This window comes from Notamacropus eugenii, chromosome 3 (assembly GCF_028372415.1).
Source record: "Notamacropus eugenii isolate mMacEug1 chromosome 3, mMacEug1.pri_v2, whole genome shotgun sequence".
Lineage (NCBI taxonomy): Eukaryota > Metazoa > Chordata > Mammalia > Diprotodontia > Macropodidae > Notamacropus > Notamacropus eugenii.
In genome coordinates, this window is record NC_092874.1 from 475,118,232 (window position 1) to 475,135,901 (window position 17,670).

Genomic DNA, 17,670 nt, shown 5'->3' on the forward strand with positions numbered 1-17,670 from the left:
TCTCCCAAACAACTGAAACTGATGTGGCTAATTATGGGAAGAGTACTGTTCTTGGAAACCACATTTAACGATGCCTTAGCAAGCACTTACTGCGTGCAGCTCTTCCCCTTGAGGGGCATCAACTGCCAAGGATGAGCATGTGCACTATAAGCTGTAGCCTGGATGCATAAAATATTTTCCTATTTGCCTTAGGAGCTGAGGTGATCTCAGTGGCTATAAAATTTAGGATCAGAAAACAGTTAACTTTGCTGCTTTAAAAGCCTGTAATCTTCCCAGCCCTGGGTTAAATGCAGATGGCAAGGAAGTTTTATAGGCTGGTGCTGAATACAGTGGCAGGACATTGTGCCTAGCCGAAGGAAGGAGAGAGATTTCCTTGCATATTGGAGTGGGGAGAACCCTTGGACTTCATTCAGTCTGAACCTCATTCTGCAGATTGACAAACTGTATGTTAGGAAGGTAATGTGCTTGGCCCAATGTCACATGGCTAGGTGGGGGCAGAGCTAAGATTAGAACCCAAATGTCTTCAGATCAGACAGCATGTCATAGTCACTAGAGTACAGGATCTGCAGTCAGGAAGACTCGGGTTAAAATCCCACCCCTGATACTTGGTAGTTATTTTGACCCATGGCAAATCACTTAACCTATAGTGAGTATCAATTTCTTCATCTATAAAATGAAGGGGTTGGATTAGGTGATTTATAAGGCTCTTGGCAGCTCTAAATCTATTTTCTATAATTCTGATTTCCAGGACCAAATTCCCTTTTCTGCCTATACCACATGGAGTTATGTTCCCAAGTCCCAAATCCTAGGATCTCTGAGTAGGAAGGGATGTCTCCCAAGCGTACCTGAACAGGAATCTTTTCAGCAACATATGCAAGTAGTTTGGGCTGTTGTCATCCCCCATCCCTGGTTTTCTTCTGTTATTCTTCTTCAGTGTTGAGTGTATCGCTCTATGTCATCAGAGCAGGCAGATGTGTGGGCAGTTTTCTCCCTCCTGTCCCTCTTAAAGACCAGATTTGCAAAACTCCATGAAAAACATATTTTTACTGGCCCTTGTTAGGTATACTCCATCCCTGGCCAAGAGCCCATCTTTTCTTTATTAAAATAAAGGCTTCAGTCTGGAAATCTAAATCCTGTTCTCAGACTTCATCTTCTTCGCCAGCTTCTCACCTCCCAGGTCTGTCTTTCTCTTCTGAATCCCCTGCCTTCGATCAACAGTAGTGATGAGAACCCCACCTGTGCCCTCAGGTACTTAAGTTTCTTGCCCAGGAGTTCATAATCCTTAGTAATGCCTCCTAGGTTCCTTCTGGCAGAAACATTTGTCTTCACACGAATCCCTTGAAAGGTGTAACAGTTGCCTAGTCTTAAGAAACTACCTGTCTATCCTAGCTACCAACATCAGAAGACAGAAGATGTTACTTATGTCAGATGGAGAAGAAAAGTTCATTTAAAAATGAGTTTAAACGCCGATACAAAGATAAATTTGGTCGGCATTTGTAGGGAGTCACTGATGTTGTTTCTTCTTCCTCTTCCTCTTAGTGAATGACTTTTCATCGGTAATGTTGGTAGATAAGTAGCATTTGTAGCATTTTGCATTTTTTCAAAGCACCTCACAAGCAGTATCTCATTTGATCCTCACCATAACAATGGAGGGAAGGTGTTATTATTATTATCCCCATTTTATAGACAAGGAAATAGAGACTGAATAGACTGAATAGTTAATAGAGAATACTCTGTTAAGTGACTTGCCCCCATCCCCCAGCTAGTAAAAGTTTGAGGCAGAATTTGAACAATCTTCCTGAGTCCACGTCCAGTGTTTCATTGACTATGTCATCTTGCTACTCTCAACTGTCCATTCCCTTGTAGTTCTTATGATATGCTCTTGAAACTATAATTAAAGTCTAAAGTCCCTTCTATCTCAAAATCCTTTGATCCCGTGAACCACATAATATGTTGATGACCAGTTTCCTAAGGGGACAAGTTAGATACTGGCAACCTATCAACTTTGAATGAGATCACATGAGAATGCTTGTGTATTCATCAATGGAAGGGCCATAGTCAGTTGTAGATGAATAATTTTAAAATGTTAATGGAATGAAAGAAACACAAATGTGAAATTTAAGCTAGGCGTCTTCCCTCCCAATTTTTGTTTCCCTCAATTAATAGGTAGGAATGATAAGGGGAAAAGGAAAGATGTTTAAATACAAGAAACTGCTCTTTGTTTTTAAAGGAACATAGGATTCATTTTCACACAACGGATTTCTTCCCAACAAATACTCAGATCACATTTTAATAAAGTATGTTGCTTGAGAAAAGAGTTTATCATTCATTAAATTAAAGAGGATGAAGATTTTTTCTTTCACAGTATGGAAGTAACCTTGTTAGAGTGTCAGTGCCCCTGATCACTCTCTTTACATTGTTGGATCCATTGTGTGTCATTCTCCTTGTTCTGCTTACTTCATTGTGCATCAGTTCTTATAAAATCTTCCATGTTTCTCTGATGTCTTTATATGCACCATTCCATATTGGGCAATGCTATTCCAAAAATGAATACATCACATTTTGTTCCTCTGTTCTCTAGTCATTGGGTACGTATTTTGGTTACAGGTTGGTTTGTGGTTTTTTTTGTCATCACAATCAATGCTGCCTTGAATATTTTTGTCAAAATTGGCTGGGTCTTTTCTTGATGTAACCTCCTCAGGAAATAGTGTTAAATATTCATATCTCTGGATCAAAGTTTATGAAATTTTCTTACACTATTCCAAATTCATTTTTAGAGTAGTTGGACCAGCTTCTTGCTTCCTGTCTTCCAACAGCTCGTTCATCAAGAAGTTTCCCCGTTTTAGTACCTATGATTGATGACATGATGGGTGTGGAGCCATAGCCAAGGACTATTTTGATTTGCCTTTCTCTGATTCTTAGATTCTGGACACTTCTCCAGGGTAGTGATTGATAAAGAAACTGCTCTTTTGAGACCATGCAAGGAAATGAGAAGGGAGAATCTTTGAATTATAAAATTGCTAATATTAGGCTTGTTTTTGAGCTAAAGTAATGATCTACCTGTCAGTAAAACCCTTCAGGTTTTATTCTTTGGCCTTCTCCTTCCTTCCTTCCTTCCTTCCTTCCTTCCTTCCTTCCTTCCTTCCTTCCTTCCTTCCTTCCTTCCTTCCTTCCTTCCTTCCTTCCTTCCTTCCTTCCTTCCTTCCTTCCTTCCTTCCCGTCCCTTTTCAAGCATGGACAACATGAATGCTGATTTTCTTATGATTTCATAAGGGACCTCCCTGGACAGGGAAACTCCTCTTCAATGTAAGTCACCATCTTCCCTGAAATCTAAGAGTATTACAGAGTTAAGCAGTGAGTGGCATACTTGTCCACAGTTGCATGGTCAGTACAGGCAACAGGCAGGACTTTACCCAGGTTTTCCTAGTTTTGTAAAACTGCCCTCCATCCACTGTGCCATGATACCTTCTAGTGTGCTCTCTCATTCTTTCTGTCTGTCTGTCTGTTTTTCTGTCTGTCTCTCTCTCGCTTTCTCTCCCCTCTCCCCCCTTCTCACTGTTATCCAAACCTTGGCTTTTTCCCTCCTAGGATATTAATCTGGCAGCCACAGATGCAATTGGAAAGCAGAAGGCAAGGCATTCACTGTGCTTCATCAAACCAATTTGCTGCTGGAACAAGTGCCACATTTGTATTTGAAAATGCTCTTAATTGCTTGCTTTGAACCCTGGTGGCTTATGCGGTGCCTGGTGTGGGTTGCATTCACCCAGTCCCTTTCTCCCTTTGTTTACTTGGCCTGTGTCTGAGGAGCTCTCAGCGATGTGATTGGCTGGGGGAGGACAGGCTATCTGGGCACATGCAGCAGTGTTGAGTATTTGGACACAGCTTCCTTGCTGTCTTTGTCACAGTTGACATTAATTATTGATGGAAGTTTTAGAAATCGCGCATGTGCCAGCTCCGTCGCCTGTAACCTAGCCTCCAGGAAGCAGCAGCAGCGCGACAGCGAGCAGCGGGCTGCTGGGGAGTAGTAGCACCTGTAGCCTTCAGCCCAGTGCCCAGCGAGTCTGGGTGGGGCGGGGGGGACGCTGGGGCGCACTCTCTGAGCTACTAGATGATGGGAATATGAGCCGGCAGACTTATTTCTATCGTGTCCCTCCACAGGAGCTGCACAGGAGGACCCAACTTCAGCCTGAACCCGCAAAGACGAAGGCACTCCAGACTGTCATAGAAATGAAGGTAGGGGCCGGGCACACTTGGCAATGCCAACCAGCTGGTGACGTTCATGGGCACTTGAGATCGGAAAACATGCACTGAGTCTAATCATTTGTCCTAGCTCTTGGCCAACACCCCAACAAACAAACAGCCTCAAACTAATGATTTGTTTTGGTGTGGTCTATTTCTATTTGTGATTCTTAGAGATAGATTCATTAGGGTCTCATCTTTGTGTAAGGGTTGCCCACCTGATTTGGCTCAGCTGGCAAGCATCAGAAGCCATCTGAAACGGTTAACTATTTTCAAGAATTACATTGTAAGGAACTGAATACATTTACTTTCCCTACCCCCACCCCCCAATTCAGTGACAAAATTGCTTGGGAGAAACCAGTTTGCCAAAGGAAGCCTTTGTGCCCAACAGAAGGGTCATCAAGTGATTGAAATGACATTCTCAGGAAAATATTTTTCTTCTATAAAAAGACGTTTTCCCTACTGTGTGTGGGAGTGTTAACCTGAACAGTATTTCTTAGTCAAGGTTGAAGATAATGATAGCAGAGAAAGTATTTACAAATTTCCCCTCCCACATCCCCTTCCCCCAACTCAGCTATGAAGGTAACAGAGGAATAACCTTCAAAACCTCCTGACACTTATGTGTGTTTGTGTATCTAGGATGATTAAATACTTACCTGATAAAGATTAGGAATAAGGAAGCCATAAAGTTTTGTAAGCTGATTTAAATGAATGGAGCTCCTGCCTTTTTCTTTTCTTTTCTTTTTTTATTTTAGTGTCTAGTAACCTGAAGCCTTTTCACTTAAAAGTCTTACTTTTGAAAATGAAGCCCAGCCAAAATGTTATGCCATGAGAATAGCCAAGTCCCATCTTGTTGATATCACCTTGAAGAAATAAAATAGCATTAGTCAGTGGGGACATGTGCCCTTTGACAACTTGGGCAGTTGGCCACGATGGGCTTGGGGCTTGGGACCAACTTGTAGGAAAACTCTAAAGGTTGAAGGAAACACACTGCATATCCTTATTTCTGCACAGAGTCCCATCAATAATCAGTGCCCACACTGGGATTGTCTCTTCCAAAGACCCCAAGGCTGTACCATTAACCTTTGCACTCTCTTGCCATCTATGCAGATGAGTTTAGAATGTTATGTGGTCAGTGACAGTGACATCAGCCAGATACAACTGCTGTAAAAACCTCTGGCCCTTTGGCTTGTAATTCTTCATCCTGTAAATCAGGCTAGAGAAGAGTTAGCCTATTTAAAATGGGCTTAAAAATAATACACATTATTTTGATAAGAATTTTTATTATTTGTGAGCTTTGGAGAAGCAGCATTACATAGTCTCTAGGGAGCCAGTCCTGGAGTCAGAAAGACCTGGGTTGAAGTTCAGCCTGTGGCATGTTCCAGCTTAAGACAATGGAGAACACTTTGGAGTCAGGGCTCCTTATTTTAGTCTTTAACCTCCTTGGTCCTCAGTTTCCTTATCTGTAAAAGGAGGGACTTGGACTGAATGGCCTGTGAGGTCCCTTTCAACTTTAATTCCATGAAGTTTTCAATCCATGTCTTCCAATAAATCTATTAGTCAAGCAACAAACTTTTTTTTTTTCAGTCCCTGCTTTATGTACAGGCATTCTGCTAGGTAGCTGGTGAACCAAGATAAAAATGAGACTCTCTTTGTAATTTACAGACAAATTGTATCAGCAGATGGAAGTTTCTGTACTGGATGTTTTCTATACCCATGAAATCACAGGAATCTAAAATGAGCAGCTTACCTGGCCACAAAATCTCTGTAGAGAGAGAGAGTATATCAGAGCACCACTTGCTGTTTTTCAGAAATGAATGCTCTCCCAGCATTAGTGATGGACCTCCAGTGAAGAGAATTTAATACTCACTCTTGGTCCCTTTTCTGATGGCTTTTGGCTGTCTTTTTAAAAGAAAAACTAAGAGATGATGAGATTGGAGAGTTAGAGCTGAAATAGACCTTTGAGGTCTCACTTTAATTCCTAGTCACTGCTTCCATCATTATAATTGTATGCCAAAGAGGGAGTCCCTCCCCTTCCAATTCTTCAAGCCAATAAGTGAAATCTGTTCAGGTAATTCAATGGAATGACATGGAAGCCCATTTTCAGGGTGAGCACTGATCAACAAATTTATCAGTAACTGGAAGCCTCAGGGTTGCTTTGTGCATGTAGCTGGCAGTGTTCGGATTCTTGGGGTCCTTAACATTTCTTTTTGTGCTAGGGCATGAAGAAATCTGTCATTCATTAGCACTGCATTTCACCTCTTTAAGATGAGTTTTGTAGCAGGTTGTTAGTAGATACCTATACTCTTTGCATGTTTTCTCAGAGCTCAGAAGCTCAGGCTTTGATCTCCTCTTGTACTGCAAGGGCTGCTCCTTTTGGGACTTGGATGGGAAACAGTTGAGGAGAGCTCAGACTGTAGAGCCAGCTGCTAGGGACAATTTGAGCAAGTAGGTGACTGTACACTGGGTACAGAATGAATGGAACTGGCATTTCAGCAGTAGTGAGAGCAGAGCATCTGGCTCTCTCTTGGATAAGACTTAAAAAGTAAAGTTTCATGTTAACTTTTGGCCAAGGCTCAGGATTGTGCAACCTTTTGCCAAAATTTCAAGTTATATAGCCTTAAAAAAAAACTGAACAAGCAAAAAGGGGAAATGAATTTTTGTGAGATACTACTTTGGGTAAGATTAATCCTTAATCCATACATTGATCCTCTAAATAGCTGCAGAACAACGTTTTGATTTCTTTCATCTGTTACCTATCAGGGGAAAAGATAGCAGGTGTGAGGTTCCATGAGCTCTTGCCCCAAATAAAGTTCTATGTAGAACCATAAGAAGAGTATCTGTTTTGCACATCCAGTGAGTTTCCTGTCTTACAGTTATTCTTTGTGGGATGGATTCTCTGCACAGATCTTGAAATCACTAGATCTCCATGCAGAAGCATTTATCAGTGAGAGAGTATAGAAATGTTATTATCCCAGCTAAACCTGATAGTTTTATAGAGGTTTTGTTAAGTCACCTAAGTTAAGATGAAGGACCTGATATAAATAAAGTTATTTATGGTTTATCTTCTTGCAGGGAAGACCATGTTTTAATTTTGATCGAGATTTGGTATGGCAGGTATGTTATGTATGGGTTTGCTCTAGAAAACTGCGTGTGTGTTTTAGAAAAAGTGTGTGTTCCTTTGTAGATGTAGCTGTCTTCCTCTTTTTCTTCTTTTAGTGATTCACCTCATAAACCTTTTTTTTAAAAAACAAGTTTCCTCTTTCCATTGTTATATGACATTATGGAGTATTTAAAAAGTCAATTCCTCCCTTTCCTTCTCATCATGGAATCACAGAATCTCAGAATTGAAAGAGGCCTCAGAGACCTGCTAGTTTAATTAGCACCTTAAAAAAAATTCCTGATGTATCTTCCTCCAGCTTGAACTTGAAGGTCATGGAAAGAGATGTTCCTCTGCCCTAAGGCAGCCCATGCTTTTTAGGTGGTTTCCTTCCCCTCCTCCTCACATCCAGTCTAATCTAGTTTGCAACTTCTGCCTTTTGCTCCTAGTTCTGTTCTCAGGGGCCAAGCAGAAAAAAGCTAATCCCTCTGGAGTCTGCAAACATAATCCAATTGATTTTAACTTTTGATCATTGTAAACTCTGGCCTTGTTCCTGTTGAGATTAGGAGTAACAGCTTTCATGTCTGTATTTGATATTATGAAATGAAAGTCAAGAAATAGCAAAATGGAAAACATCTTGTCCAGCTAGTCTCTTTAAAAATAGCAAGAACCAAAGTCACCACTTCAGGAATAACACACATCAGATCATTTTATACCCACCAATCAAACATTTATAAAGTTCCTACTATGTGCTAGGGTCCTGTGCTAACACTTAGATGAGTAGGTGAGATTGCTTTACGTGCATGTGCTGGTAGTGTCCTGCTGGAGTCCTGTGAGAGTTATCCTAATAGATACAAGGCTACAGTGAAGCTCATTTCAAGGTCTTTAAGGAGTGGAGGTCCTCACTTGACTGACTGAGGTACACTAGAATGAAATGGCCTCAGAAAGTAGGTGCAGTACTTTACCAATAGAGAGAGTCTATTTTATTTGTAAAATTGGCAGCTAAATGGGTTAATTGAAATGAAAGGACCCATCCATGTACAAATTCCTGCTTTTGTTTCATGGTGTCAGATAATTCAGAGATGATTGGTGGGTCAGAGCTTGGTGAGAGAAGTCGTTTTTCTCGGAACATACATTTGGAGTTGGGGGATACTTTAGAGATGATCTAGCTCACCTCCTTCTTTTTGTACCCAGAGAGGGAAGTGATTGGCCCAAGGTCACATAGATAGTGTCAGATGTGGAATTCTTCCCAAAGTCCTCTGACCCCAATCCTGTGTCCTTTCCTTTACATCAGTTTTCCAACCTCTTCATTTGGAGAACCCAGTTAATTCAATACACATACGCGCATATACATATAACCTGTTCAGTAATATATTCCACAAATATATGTGAAATGTGCACATGTGCATGTGGACATGTTATTCAACACATGCATCTCAGACTCTAGCCGTGTGACTCTGAGCAAGCTCCCATCTACCTTACACGTTGGTTGTGAATATCCCATTAGATAATAGATATGAAGCACTTTGTAATCCTTAAAGTGCTAGACAGACCCTATATGCAAGGCATCTAGGAACAGAGATGCCTGTTTCTATGCAGATGTGTAAAATATACACACGTGATGATATGTGCATGACTGGTATGTACATAACATATATGTCCTGCATCTATACATCCACATATATGTGCACATGCATATTCTGTGTAAACGCATGCCTAAACACACGTCGATATCTAAACACACCCATATGGGTCTGTTGGTTCCTTAGTATTGGGGATTTCTGGGTAAGGAGACTCCTTCTGCCAGTGCAGGTTGGTACCATGTGACACATAGTCTTAGCTACCTAGATATAGCCCATAGGGCAGGGGTGGGGAACCTGCAGCCTCAAGGCCACATGTGGCCTTCTAGGTCCTTGGATGTGACATTTTGACTGAGTTCACGGGGTTTTATTCTGTGAAATTTGGATTTAGTCGAAGGGTCATGCTTGAGGACCTAGAGGGTCACATGTGATCTCGAGGCCTCAGGTTCCTCATCTCTACCGTAGTGGATAAAGGACTTGCCCAGAATCCTAGAGCCAGCATATGGAAGGATTTGCATCCAGGTCTTTGTGGCTTCAAGGTCAGCTTTCCCTCTCTTCCCCTATATTTCCCTACATCATCCCCTACACCCTCCTGGGTGTAGGCCTACCCCTAAGCTTTGGCCAAAGGCAATACAGAACTGGATCTGCAGCAGAACTTACTCTCACATCCTTGTCTCCCAAGTCAGATTGGTAGAGGCCTGCCAGTAACTGGGAGTTTATTCTACATTGGCTAAAAGCGTAGGAAAGAAGAACATCGGTGACTTCTTGTCCCTGGATGGCCTGCAAGTGTGGACAGTCTCCCTGCCTGCCTCCCTTTCCAACTGTCTAGGAGTCTATTTTTTTTACAGCAAGATTTTATTGCTCTTTTCTTTTTCTTCCATCATTACAGTTATTCCAAGTATCCCTGCCCTTCCCCAAGAGCCATCCCACGTAACAAATGGCAATTTTTAGGGAGGAACAAACCCAGCACAGCTGACTGCGATGTTGAAAGTCTGAAGGCCTGTACCATGTATGACGCCTGTGACCTCCACGAAGGAGTCCTTGGGGATGTCCTCTCCTCTGGCTTCATTTGATCAGATGCGATTTTCTGGTACACGACTGGTCTTCCCAGGTCCACTGTTGTAGTTACTGTGTGTATTATTTCCTTGGTTCTCCTTGCTTCCCTCTACATCAGTTCATTGAGATCTTTCCAGGTTTCTCTGAATGCATCACTCGTCATTTCTTGTAGCACAGCGTTATTCCAATTACGTTTATGTACCACAATGTGTTTAGCCATTCCCAAGTCCATGTTCGTCTACTTTGTTTCTAATTCTTTGCTATCACAAACGTGCTGCTATAAATACTTTGGAGTGTATGGAGACTTTATCCTTATCCACATCTTACTTGGAGTGTGAGCCCAGCAATGCAGTCAGGAGTTCGAAGGACATGGGCATTTTAGTCACTTTGTTTGTATAATTTCAAAGACTTTTTGAAATGATTATGCCATTTCTTAGTTTTCCCAACAACGTATTTGCTTGCTTGTCATTCTACACCTCCTCCCATATTGATTATTTCTAATTTTGGGGTCATTTTGTCCAGTGATTTTTATACTTCTTGGCAGCATGGGATAATGGGATCAGGAAAACCTGAATTACAATCCTAGTTTGGATACTTGCTAGGAGAGTCTCATTTTCTACATGTACTTGTATAAAAGGGGAGAAGAGAATCCATAGAAACTACTGCACAGGCTTGTCATGAGGCCCAGTGTAGATACCACCCACGAAACATCTGGCATTTCTTAGAGGGTTAGAGAAATGTCATTTCTTTGGATCATTGCCCAAGATCTCTCTGGTCCAGGGATGCCAGACAACACACCATACTTAGGTTAGGTTTGGTCTGATTGGGTATCCTGTCCCAACTTGCCAAATCATTCATTCAAGGACAAGAAGTTCGGCTGGTCCTGGAGGTTGTAATGAGATCTTGAGCCTGAAATGCCACCTGATCCAAGCCCTGGGATACGGTCAGGAAGAGGCTGAGGCAGCTCTGGTGGCTGCATCTCCTTGGGACTGAGCCACGTTGATCTTTTCATGCCACAGACTGTGGGGAGATAATCACAACCCATGCAAAGTCTGAGCTTCATTGTCTCTCAGTTTTCTTAGAATCATAGTTGTTTGTGTGGTATATCTCCCAGTAGACTATGAGCTCCTTGAGAGTAGGGGACGACTTTGGCCTTTCTTTGTATCCCCAGCGCCTGGGTACACAGTGCCTAGCACACAATTTAATAAATGTTATTGACTTAACTTTCCTTTGAGCCTGGGATATACTTATAGATACCCCCTCCCTCCTGTTGTCCTGAGCATAGTCTGAAAAATGGTCTTTGCCTCCTGCCTGGTACAGTGGAAGGAGGTAGAGGTTCTGCGTTCCATCCTGACTCTTCTGTTAACTGTGAGTTGACCTGGACAGGTGCCTTTCTTTCTCTAGATCTCGGTTTCCTTTCTATAGAATAAGGGGGCTGGACTAGATGACTTTCCAGACCCTCTCTTGCTCTAAATCCGACTGTGAAAGGTGTTGATCTAAGAGGCAACTGGGCTAGTGTCCCATCTTGACACTTCTTAGTGTTGTGACCTTGGGCATGTGACTCTGCCTCAGTTCCCTCCTTGGTACAGTGAAAGGGTTAGACTCTGTGACTTGAGAAGTCTTGGCCATCTCTTATTCTGTGGTTGGCAAAATATTTGCTTGAAAGGCTGAGAATCTGAGACAGAGTCCCTGAACTCACACTTCTAGCTGAACACAAGTGGGTCCCTCAAATGCTCTGAGGCTCAGTTTATGCACCAAATGTGCACCAAAAGAAGAGTTTGTAAGGCCGTAGAATGTAGGTATGGGAGGGACCTTAGAGATGAAGTCCACTTCCCTCAATTTACAGAAGAAGAGACAGACTCAGGGAGAAGTGACTTGCCCAAGGTCACATGGGGAATAATGTTAATAGGTACTGATATTGTGCTAGGGCAGCTGTGGTGCAATGGATAGAGCACTGAGTCTAGAGTCACGAAGGCTCCTCTTCCTGAGTCCAATCTGGCCTCAGATACTTACTAGCTATGTAACCCTGGGGAAGTCATTTCACCATATTTGCCTCAGTTTCCTCATCTGTAAAATGAACTGGAGAAGAAAATGGCAAACCATTCCAGTATCTATGCCAAGAAAACCCCAAATGAGGTCACAGTCAGATGTGACTGATATGACTGAAATGACTGAACCACAACAACAAAGCTGAGGCAAGATGGAAATTCAGATCTTTTTATCTTCCTAGCACTTAGCACATAGTAGGCACATGACATAAGTCTGTTGATTGATTGATTCTGACTGCAAATCCTCTGTTCTTTCCTGGTTCTGCTTTGCTGAATATGCCCAAGGGAAGAGATTTGGTTTTTCGTGGAATTTGTGAGCAGGCACCAAGTAGAAGCCATTGTAGCCCCAGAACAGATCTTGGCCCTTAAGGAGAGTTGGCTTCTGGTGGTCAGCCCTTTTGGAAAGCAGGAGTCCCGGGACTTGATTTGTGGTGGTAGAGCTGAGGTGGTCGTGTCTTGGTCATCACTCACAAGTATGCCTTTTTGACTGGCTTTCTAAATGTCTTCAAAGGGTGTAACCAGTGTGATGGTCATTGAAGGTGACAGTCTGATCTAAGAGGAAGGGCCTCAAGCAGAGAGTCAGCTGGTCTGGTTTCTGTGTCCTGATTTTAGCTCTAACTGTAGATGTAGTCTGAAAGATGTCACCTGAGTAAGGATGTTCCATGGTAATGTTGCTGAGGTATTGTGTTCAGCTGATAGCCCTACCTAGGAAGGGCTTTGCCTTTGGGTGCTGGAGTCTAGGGGGTATTCATTCACTCTACTTTCAGTCCTTCAGCAGCACAGAAACAATCGAGCTTGGTAAATGGTTGGATAGAATGATTGGTTAAAGGGGAAGCTGTCCAACAGAATGCTCCTGGTGGTACTCCAACTGAGCTCTGCCATGCCCTGCTCCCTCCCCAGAGCAGTACTCTTCTGCTACCCCTAGTAGCCTAGAAGATAGGGCCTCTTACCTTCCACAATCATAGCATGGTGTCTTTGGCTCTCCAGTCTATGACTGGAATTTGTCTTTAAAAAATGATTTGTGTACACTGTATACATACTTCTGTTTCTTTCCCTGGGAATGACAAGAGCTAGTTATAACTCTGAGTTAGCTGATTGCCTAAGATGATTATTGATACCTAGGCAACAAGCAGAGCTATTTGCTTGAGTGAAGGTGGCTGCTAAAATATAGGGTTTTTTTTGGATTTTTTGCTTCCTTGGCTTTAGTCATGGTTCCCTGGGTGGGTGCTGAAGACAGGAAGCCCTCTTTTCTCTCAATGCTTCAGATGACCTAGTGCTGAATGTTTACTTAGGGATTGTAATTTCCTTACTGGCTGGCAGGGGAGCCAGGATGGTTGGGGAGTCAACCACAAGGCTAATGTCAACTTCCCTAAGTTTCCATCATGATATGCGCTGTTACGTGCCCCAGATGGAAAGTCATTGAGCTTCTCATCTGTCTGCCTGATGCCCTGTGGATTGGTACTGCTTGAACTCATTAGGTCCCTGTGCCAGTATTCATGGGCCAAACCAGTTTTGAACACAGATTCCTTTTCTGTGTCTCTCAGGATCCCAGGAGTTCAGAGGCAGGATGGATAGTGAGCAGAGGATTGGTCTCAGAGGCAAGAAGACTGGGTTCATGCCTAGCCTTTGACATATACTAGACTGTGATTTGGGGCAAGCAGCATCACTTCTGTGTCTGACACAGTCACGGAAGAGGCTCTTATCTGTTACTCTTGTGCTAGGAGCCCTCCACATTGGTAAAATAGCAGGGCTGGACCAAAGGAAAAAGGAAGGGTGAAGTGTCCAAAAAGAGAGGTATGGAAGTAGCAAAGCAAAGGGGAATTACCAGGTAGGGTGAGTCTTCATTCAGTCTTTTCATGAAAAATACTGGTTTCAAATTCTCATTTTTTCATGTTCCTTTTTCTCCACCCTCCCAAAGCCACTGGCTGACTAATTGAGGCACTAAGGCCAGGGTGAGGAAGATTCCAGTGGCTCCTTAGACTCATAGATGAGGAGTGGAGTGGAGATGGCAAATCATTCCTCAGGAGGGTGTGAGGAAGTGATGACTGCTTTCTCATCTGGAAGCTGTTTGGGTGACTCAGTCCTTCCCCCTTCCCTCTCCAGGACCCTCCCGGCTTAGCTCTTTGATCTTCAGAGATGGACAGAAGTACAAAAATAGTATGGCTTCTGGTGGCGGGAAACCTTCCCCCAAGGACCACGAAGACACATCCCTTTTGGATCACCTGCCCCATCATTTCATCATGGCAGCCAGCCAACAGAAACTATCATTGTATTGTATTTATTAGGGTAGTCTGTGCTTTGTAGACTCTGTGGCAATTTAAAAGTCTCTGCTTGGCCTCCCATTAGACTCTAATTCTTCCATGCTTGGTTACATGACCTAGGTAGTCTCAGGTACTCCTAGGTAGGCATTCAGGGAATGCAATCAAGGCTATGGAGACTTTGTCAGCATTCAGCATGGGACTTCTCTCTATTAATGTGGATTGTAAACCTTCTATGATTCCCTAGATAGGTCCCAGGAATTGCTTGTAGCCCCTGGAGATCAAGGGACTTGGCAAGCAGCAGGAGCAGTGTGTAGACATTGTGTTATGGCCTCGGAGACAAGAAGATCTGAGGTCCCATCGTGTCTGAGCCTCTTACCAGCCATGTGACCTTGAGAAAGTCACTCCTCACCTTTTCCTCGTCTGTTAAATGGGGAAAATAATGGCACTTATCTACTAAGGCTTTTGTGAAGATGAACTATCACGTATATATATGCATATGTATGTAATGATATGTGTCTCTGTGTCTGTATGTGCGTATACATATATCATACATGTAGTGGTTTGTAAATCCTAAAGAACCATATACACATGTGTAATATTATCCTTTATCGTTATTATTTATTATTACACTGACCCCCTCAACTAATAAATATCAGAGGTGGGAGGTGAGCCCAGAGCTTCCCTGCTCCAAGTACGCAGCTCCTTTCGCCGTGCCGTGCTGACTCAGCAGGACTTGGGAGAGCTGTTTTTTTCTTAAATAAAACATAATTAGGATGTTTAGAAGGAATAGGACTAGAACACAGTGTGCCCTTAAGCCAAATAGAAACCATTTTGCACTTAGCATGTTATCATTTGCTTCCATAAATGAATGAACCCTTAAGAGTTTTCTTTATACCTTAGGGAAACGATTTATGGAGCTGGAATTTGGGGAATTTCTTTGAGGTTGTTGATAGTTTTTATCTATGTGTTTTTCTCCTTCAGTTTTCATGTTCTTCATCATTTGATACTGTTGACCTCTTTCTTCCTTTCTTTCTCTCTTCCTTCCTTCTTTCCTTCCTTCCTTCCTTCCTTCCTTCCTTCCTTCCTTCCTTCCTTCCTTCCTTCCTCCCTCCCTCCCTCCCTCCCTCCCTCCCTCCCTCCCTCCCTCCCTCCCTCCCTTCCTTCCTTCCTTCCTTCCTTCCTTCCTTCCTTCCTTCCTTCCTTCCTTCCTTCCTTCCTTCCTTCCTTCCTTCCTTCTTTCCTCCCTTCTTTCCTCCCTCCCTCCCTCCCTCTCTTTCTTCTTCCCTCCCTCCTTCCTTCCTTCCCTCCCTCCCTCCTTCCTTCCTTCCTTCCTCCCTTCTTTCCTCCCTCCCTCCCTCTCTTTCTTCTTCCCTCCCCCTTCCTTCCTTCCTATTCTGTGCCTCTCTCTTTTTCAGTTTCTCTCCATCTCTGTCTCTTTTTGATCTTATGTCACCCCAATTTCCCTCCAGAGAGCAAACCTTTAGAAAGATGAAAAAAGAAGGAAAAAAAAGTTCAGCAAAACTAACCAACACTTAGAAAAAGTAAAAAGTCATAGACCATATTCTGAACCCATAATCCCTCACTTCTTCCCAGAGCAGGGTGGGGTGTGGGAGGCAGTACGATTGCTGTCTGTGTTCTTTTAATTACTTTGCTTCCTATTTCTTTCTTTTTACTATATCTCATCATAATTTGACTTTAATAGTGAATTTAGTATTTTTTAAAATACAATTTTATTGGTAGCTTTTATCTTCATATGAACTACATTTTCCAATGTATTTCACCTCCCTCCTCTTGGTAAACCATCCTTTGGAGCAAAGAATTAAAAAACAGAGGGAAAATTCCCCAAATTAACCAATACATTGAAAAAAGTCTGGCAGTATATACAGTGTTCTACACTTGCAGTCCCTCTGCAGAGAAGCTGAGGGGAGGTACCTGATCCTGTTTCCTCTGTGGGACCAAGTTGGTCATCCTAATTTTACAACTTCTAGTTTCTCTCTTTCTTTCCATAGAGAGAAGGAAAGAAGCATTTATTAAACACTTCCTATGTACCAGATACTATACTATTTGCTGGGGATGCAAATGAAAATACAGTCCCTGCCTCATGGAGCATGTACTCTTGGAAGGTATTACATAAAAGGAGCAGAAAAGAGGGGTGGGGAGGTCCTCAGTCCTAAAGTTCAGAAAGTCAGGAACCAGGCTTAGAGGAGAATGAAGGGAGGTGGGCCTGAACCCCGTCACAAAATGGATGCTCACCAATGGAGAAGTCACCAATAGATGATGGTACAATGTAAAAAAAAAAAAAAGTATTTTCATTTCTATAAGTTAAACCATAATTTAATCTCCTTCAGTATTTGGGATTTTTCACCAACAAAAAGTATTTGAATTCTTTCTATTTATAAATGGCCAGTTTGTATCTTCTTACGCTACAGTTCTTTATCTTTTCAAAGTCTGATTAAAAACAAAAAATAAAAACCAGCTCAGTGATGAGCCATGAATTCTGTTTTTCTAATGTATCTCATGCCAAACCTTTCCTTCTGCCTCTAGTGATTAACTTGGCCCCTTAGAACCATGGTTAGCCCCACACAATAAATCCTTCCAGAGACAGCCCATCTTGACATGGCCAGAGGTTGTAGGTTTGGAAAGTTCTACTCCCATCCCCAGCAAGAGAGATTTTAAAAGGGAAGCCGACCAGAGCCTCTGTGGTGTCCAGTAATAATAGTTTCATGTTTTATTCTAAATAGAGGGTGATATAATTATGCAGGGACATTTCCTTCCCATTGGATCATGTCTTCTTTAAACCAAGTTGACCCTTTTTGGGTCGCTCATCTTTGGCCATGTCCCTGGACCAAAGTACAGGACACACCAAGCTTTGTGGAAGCTATTGGTGGGCACTCTGAGGTCCCTTTGTTAAAGTGGAAAGAAAAGAGATTGGCATTCATGTTTCATAATGGATTACTGATTGATTCTTAGTACTTGTGGAAGGAGAGTAGATGGTAACGCCTAGCAATGGGCGGACTGTCACAACCGATGACTCAATTGTATTGCTTTTCTGATTTCCCGCCTACTCCCTCCCTCCCTTCTGCCCCCACAGCATTCCACTGTTCCTAGAGAGGAACAAAATCTGTTTCTCCGTTGCTTAACAGTTCTATCATGTTTGATGTTCAAAAGGAAAAGTAATGGCGCCCAACAGGGAGAAGAGGGTCCCCAGTCATTCTCAGTGGTGGTATTCGTGCATATGTACATATCTGTTTTTTGTAGGCACATGAGCCATTGCATCCATTGGCACATGAGTATGCACATAACTTGGCATTGTATTTATTTTTACTTAACCAGACAGTAACAAAAAAGCCCTTTGCTTTCTTTTCACCTTTGGAAAATTTTCTCCT

The 17,670-nt window shown here is 42.5% G+C and overlaps 1 protein-coding gene across 6 annotated transcripts in view; it reads left to right on the forward strand.

Annotated features, from left to right (window-relative positions):
- ERC2 (ELKS/RAB6-interacting/CAST family member 2) overlaps positions 1-17,670 on the forward strand; it is a 1,010,504-nt gene that overhangs the window by 242,643 nt on the left and 750,191 nt on the right. For all 6 annotated transcript variants that reach the window (XM_072599028.1, XM_072599030.1, XM_072599026.1 and 3 more), the window contains one exon: positions 4,159-4,233. In XM_072599028.1, the coding sequence (XP_072455129.1) occupies positions 4,159-4,233 (75 nt within the window). The remainder of the gene's footprint in view (positions 1-4,158; positions 4,234-17,670) is intronic.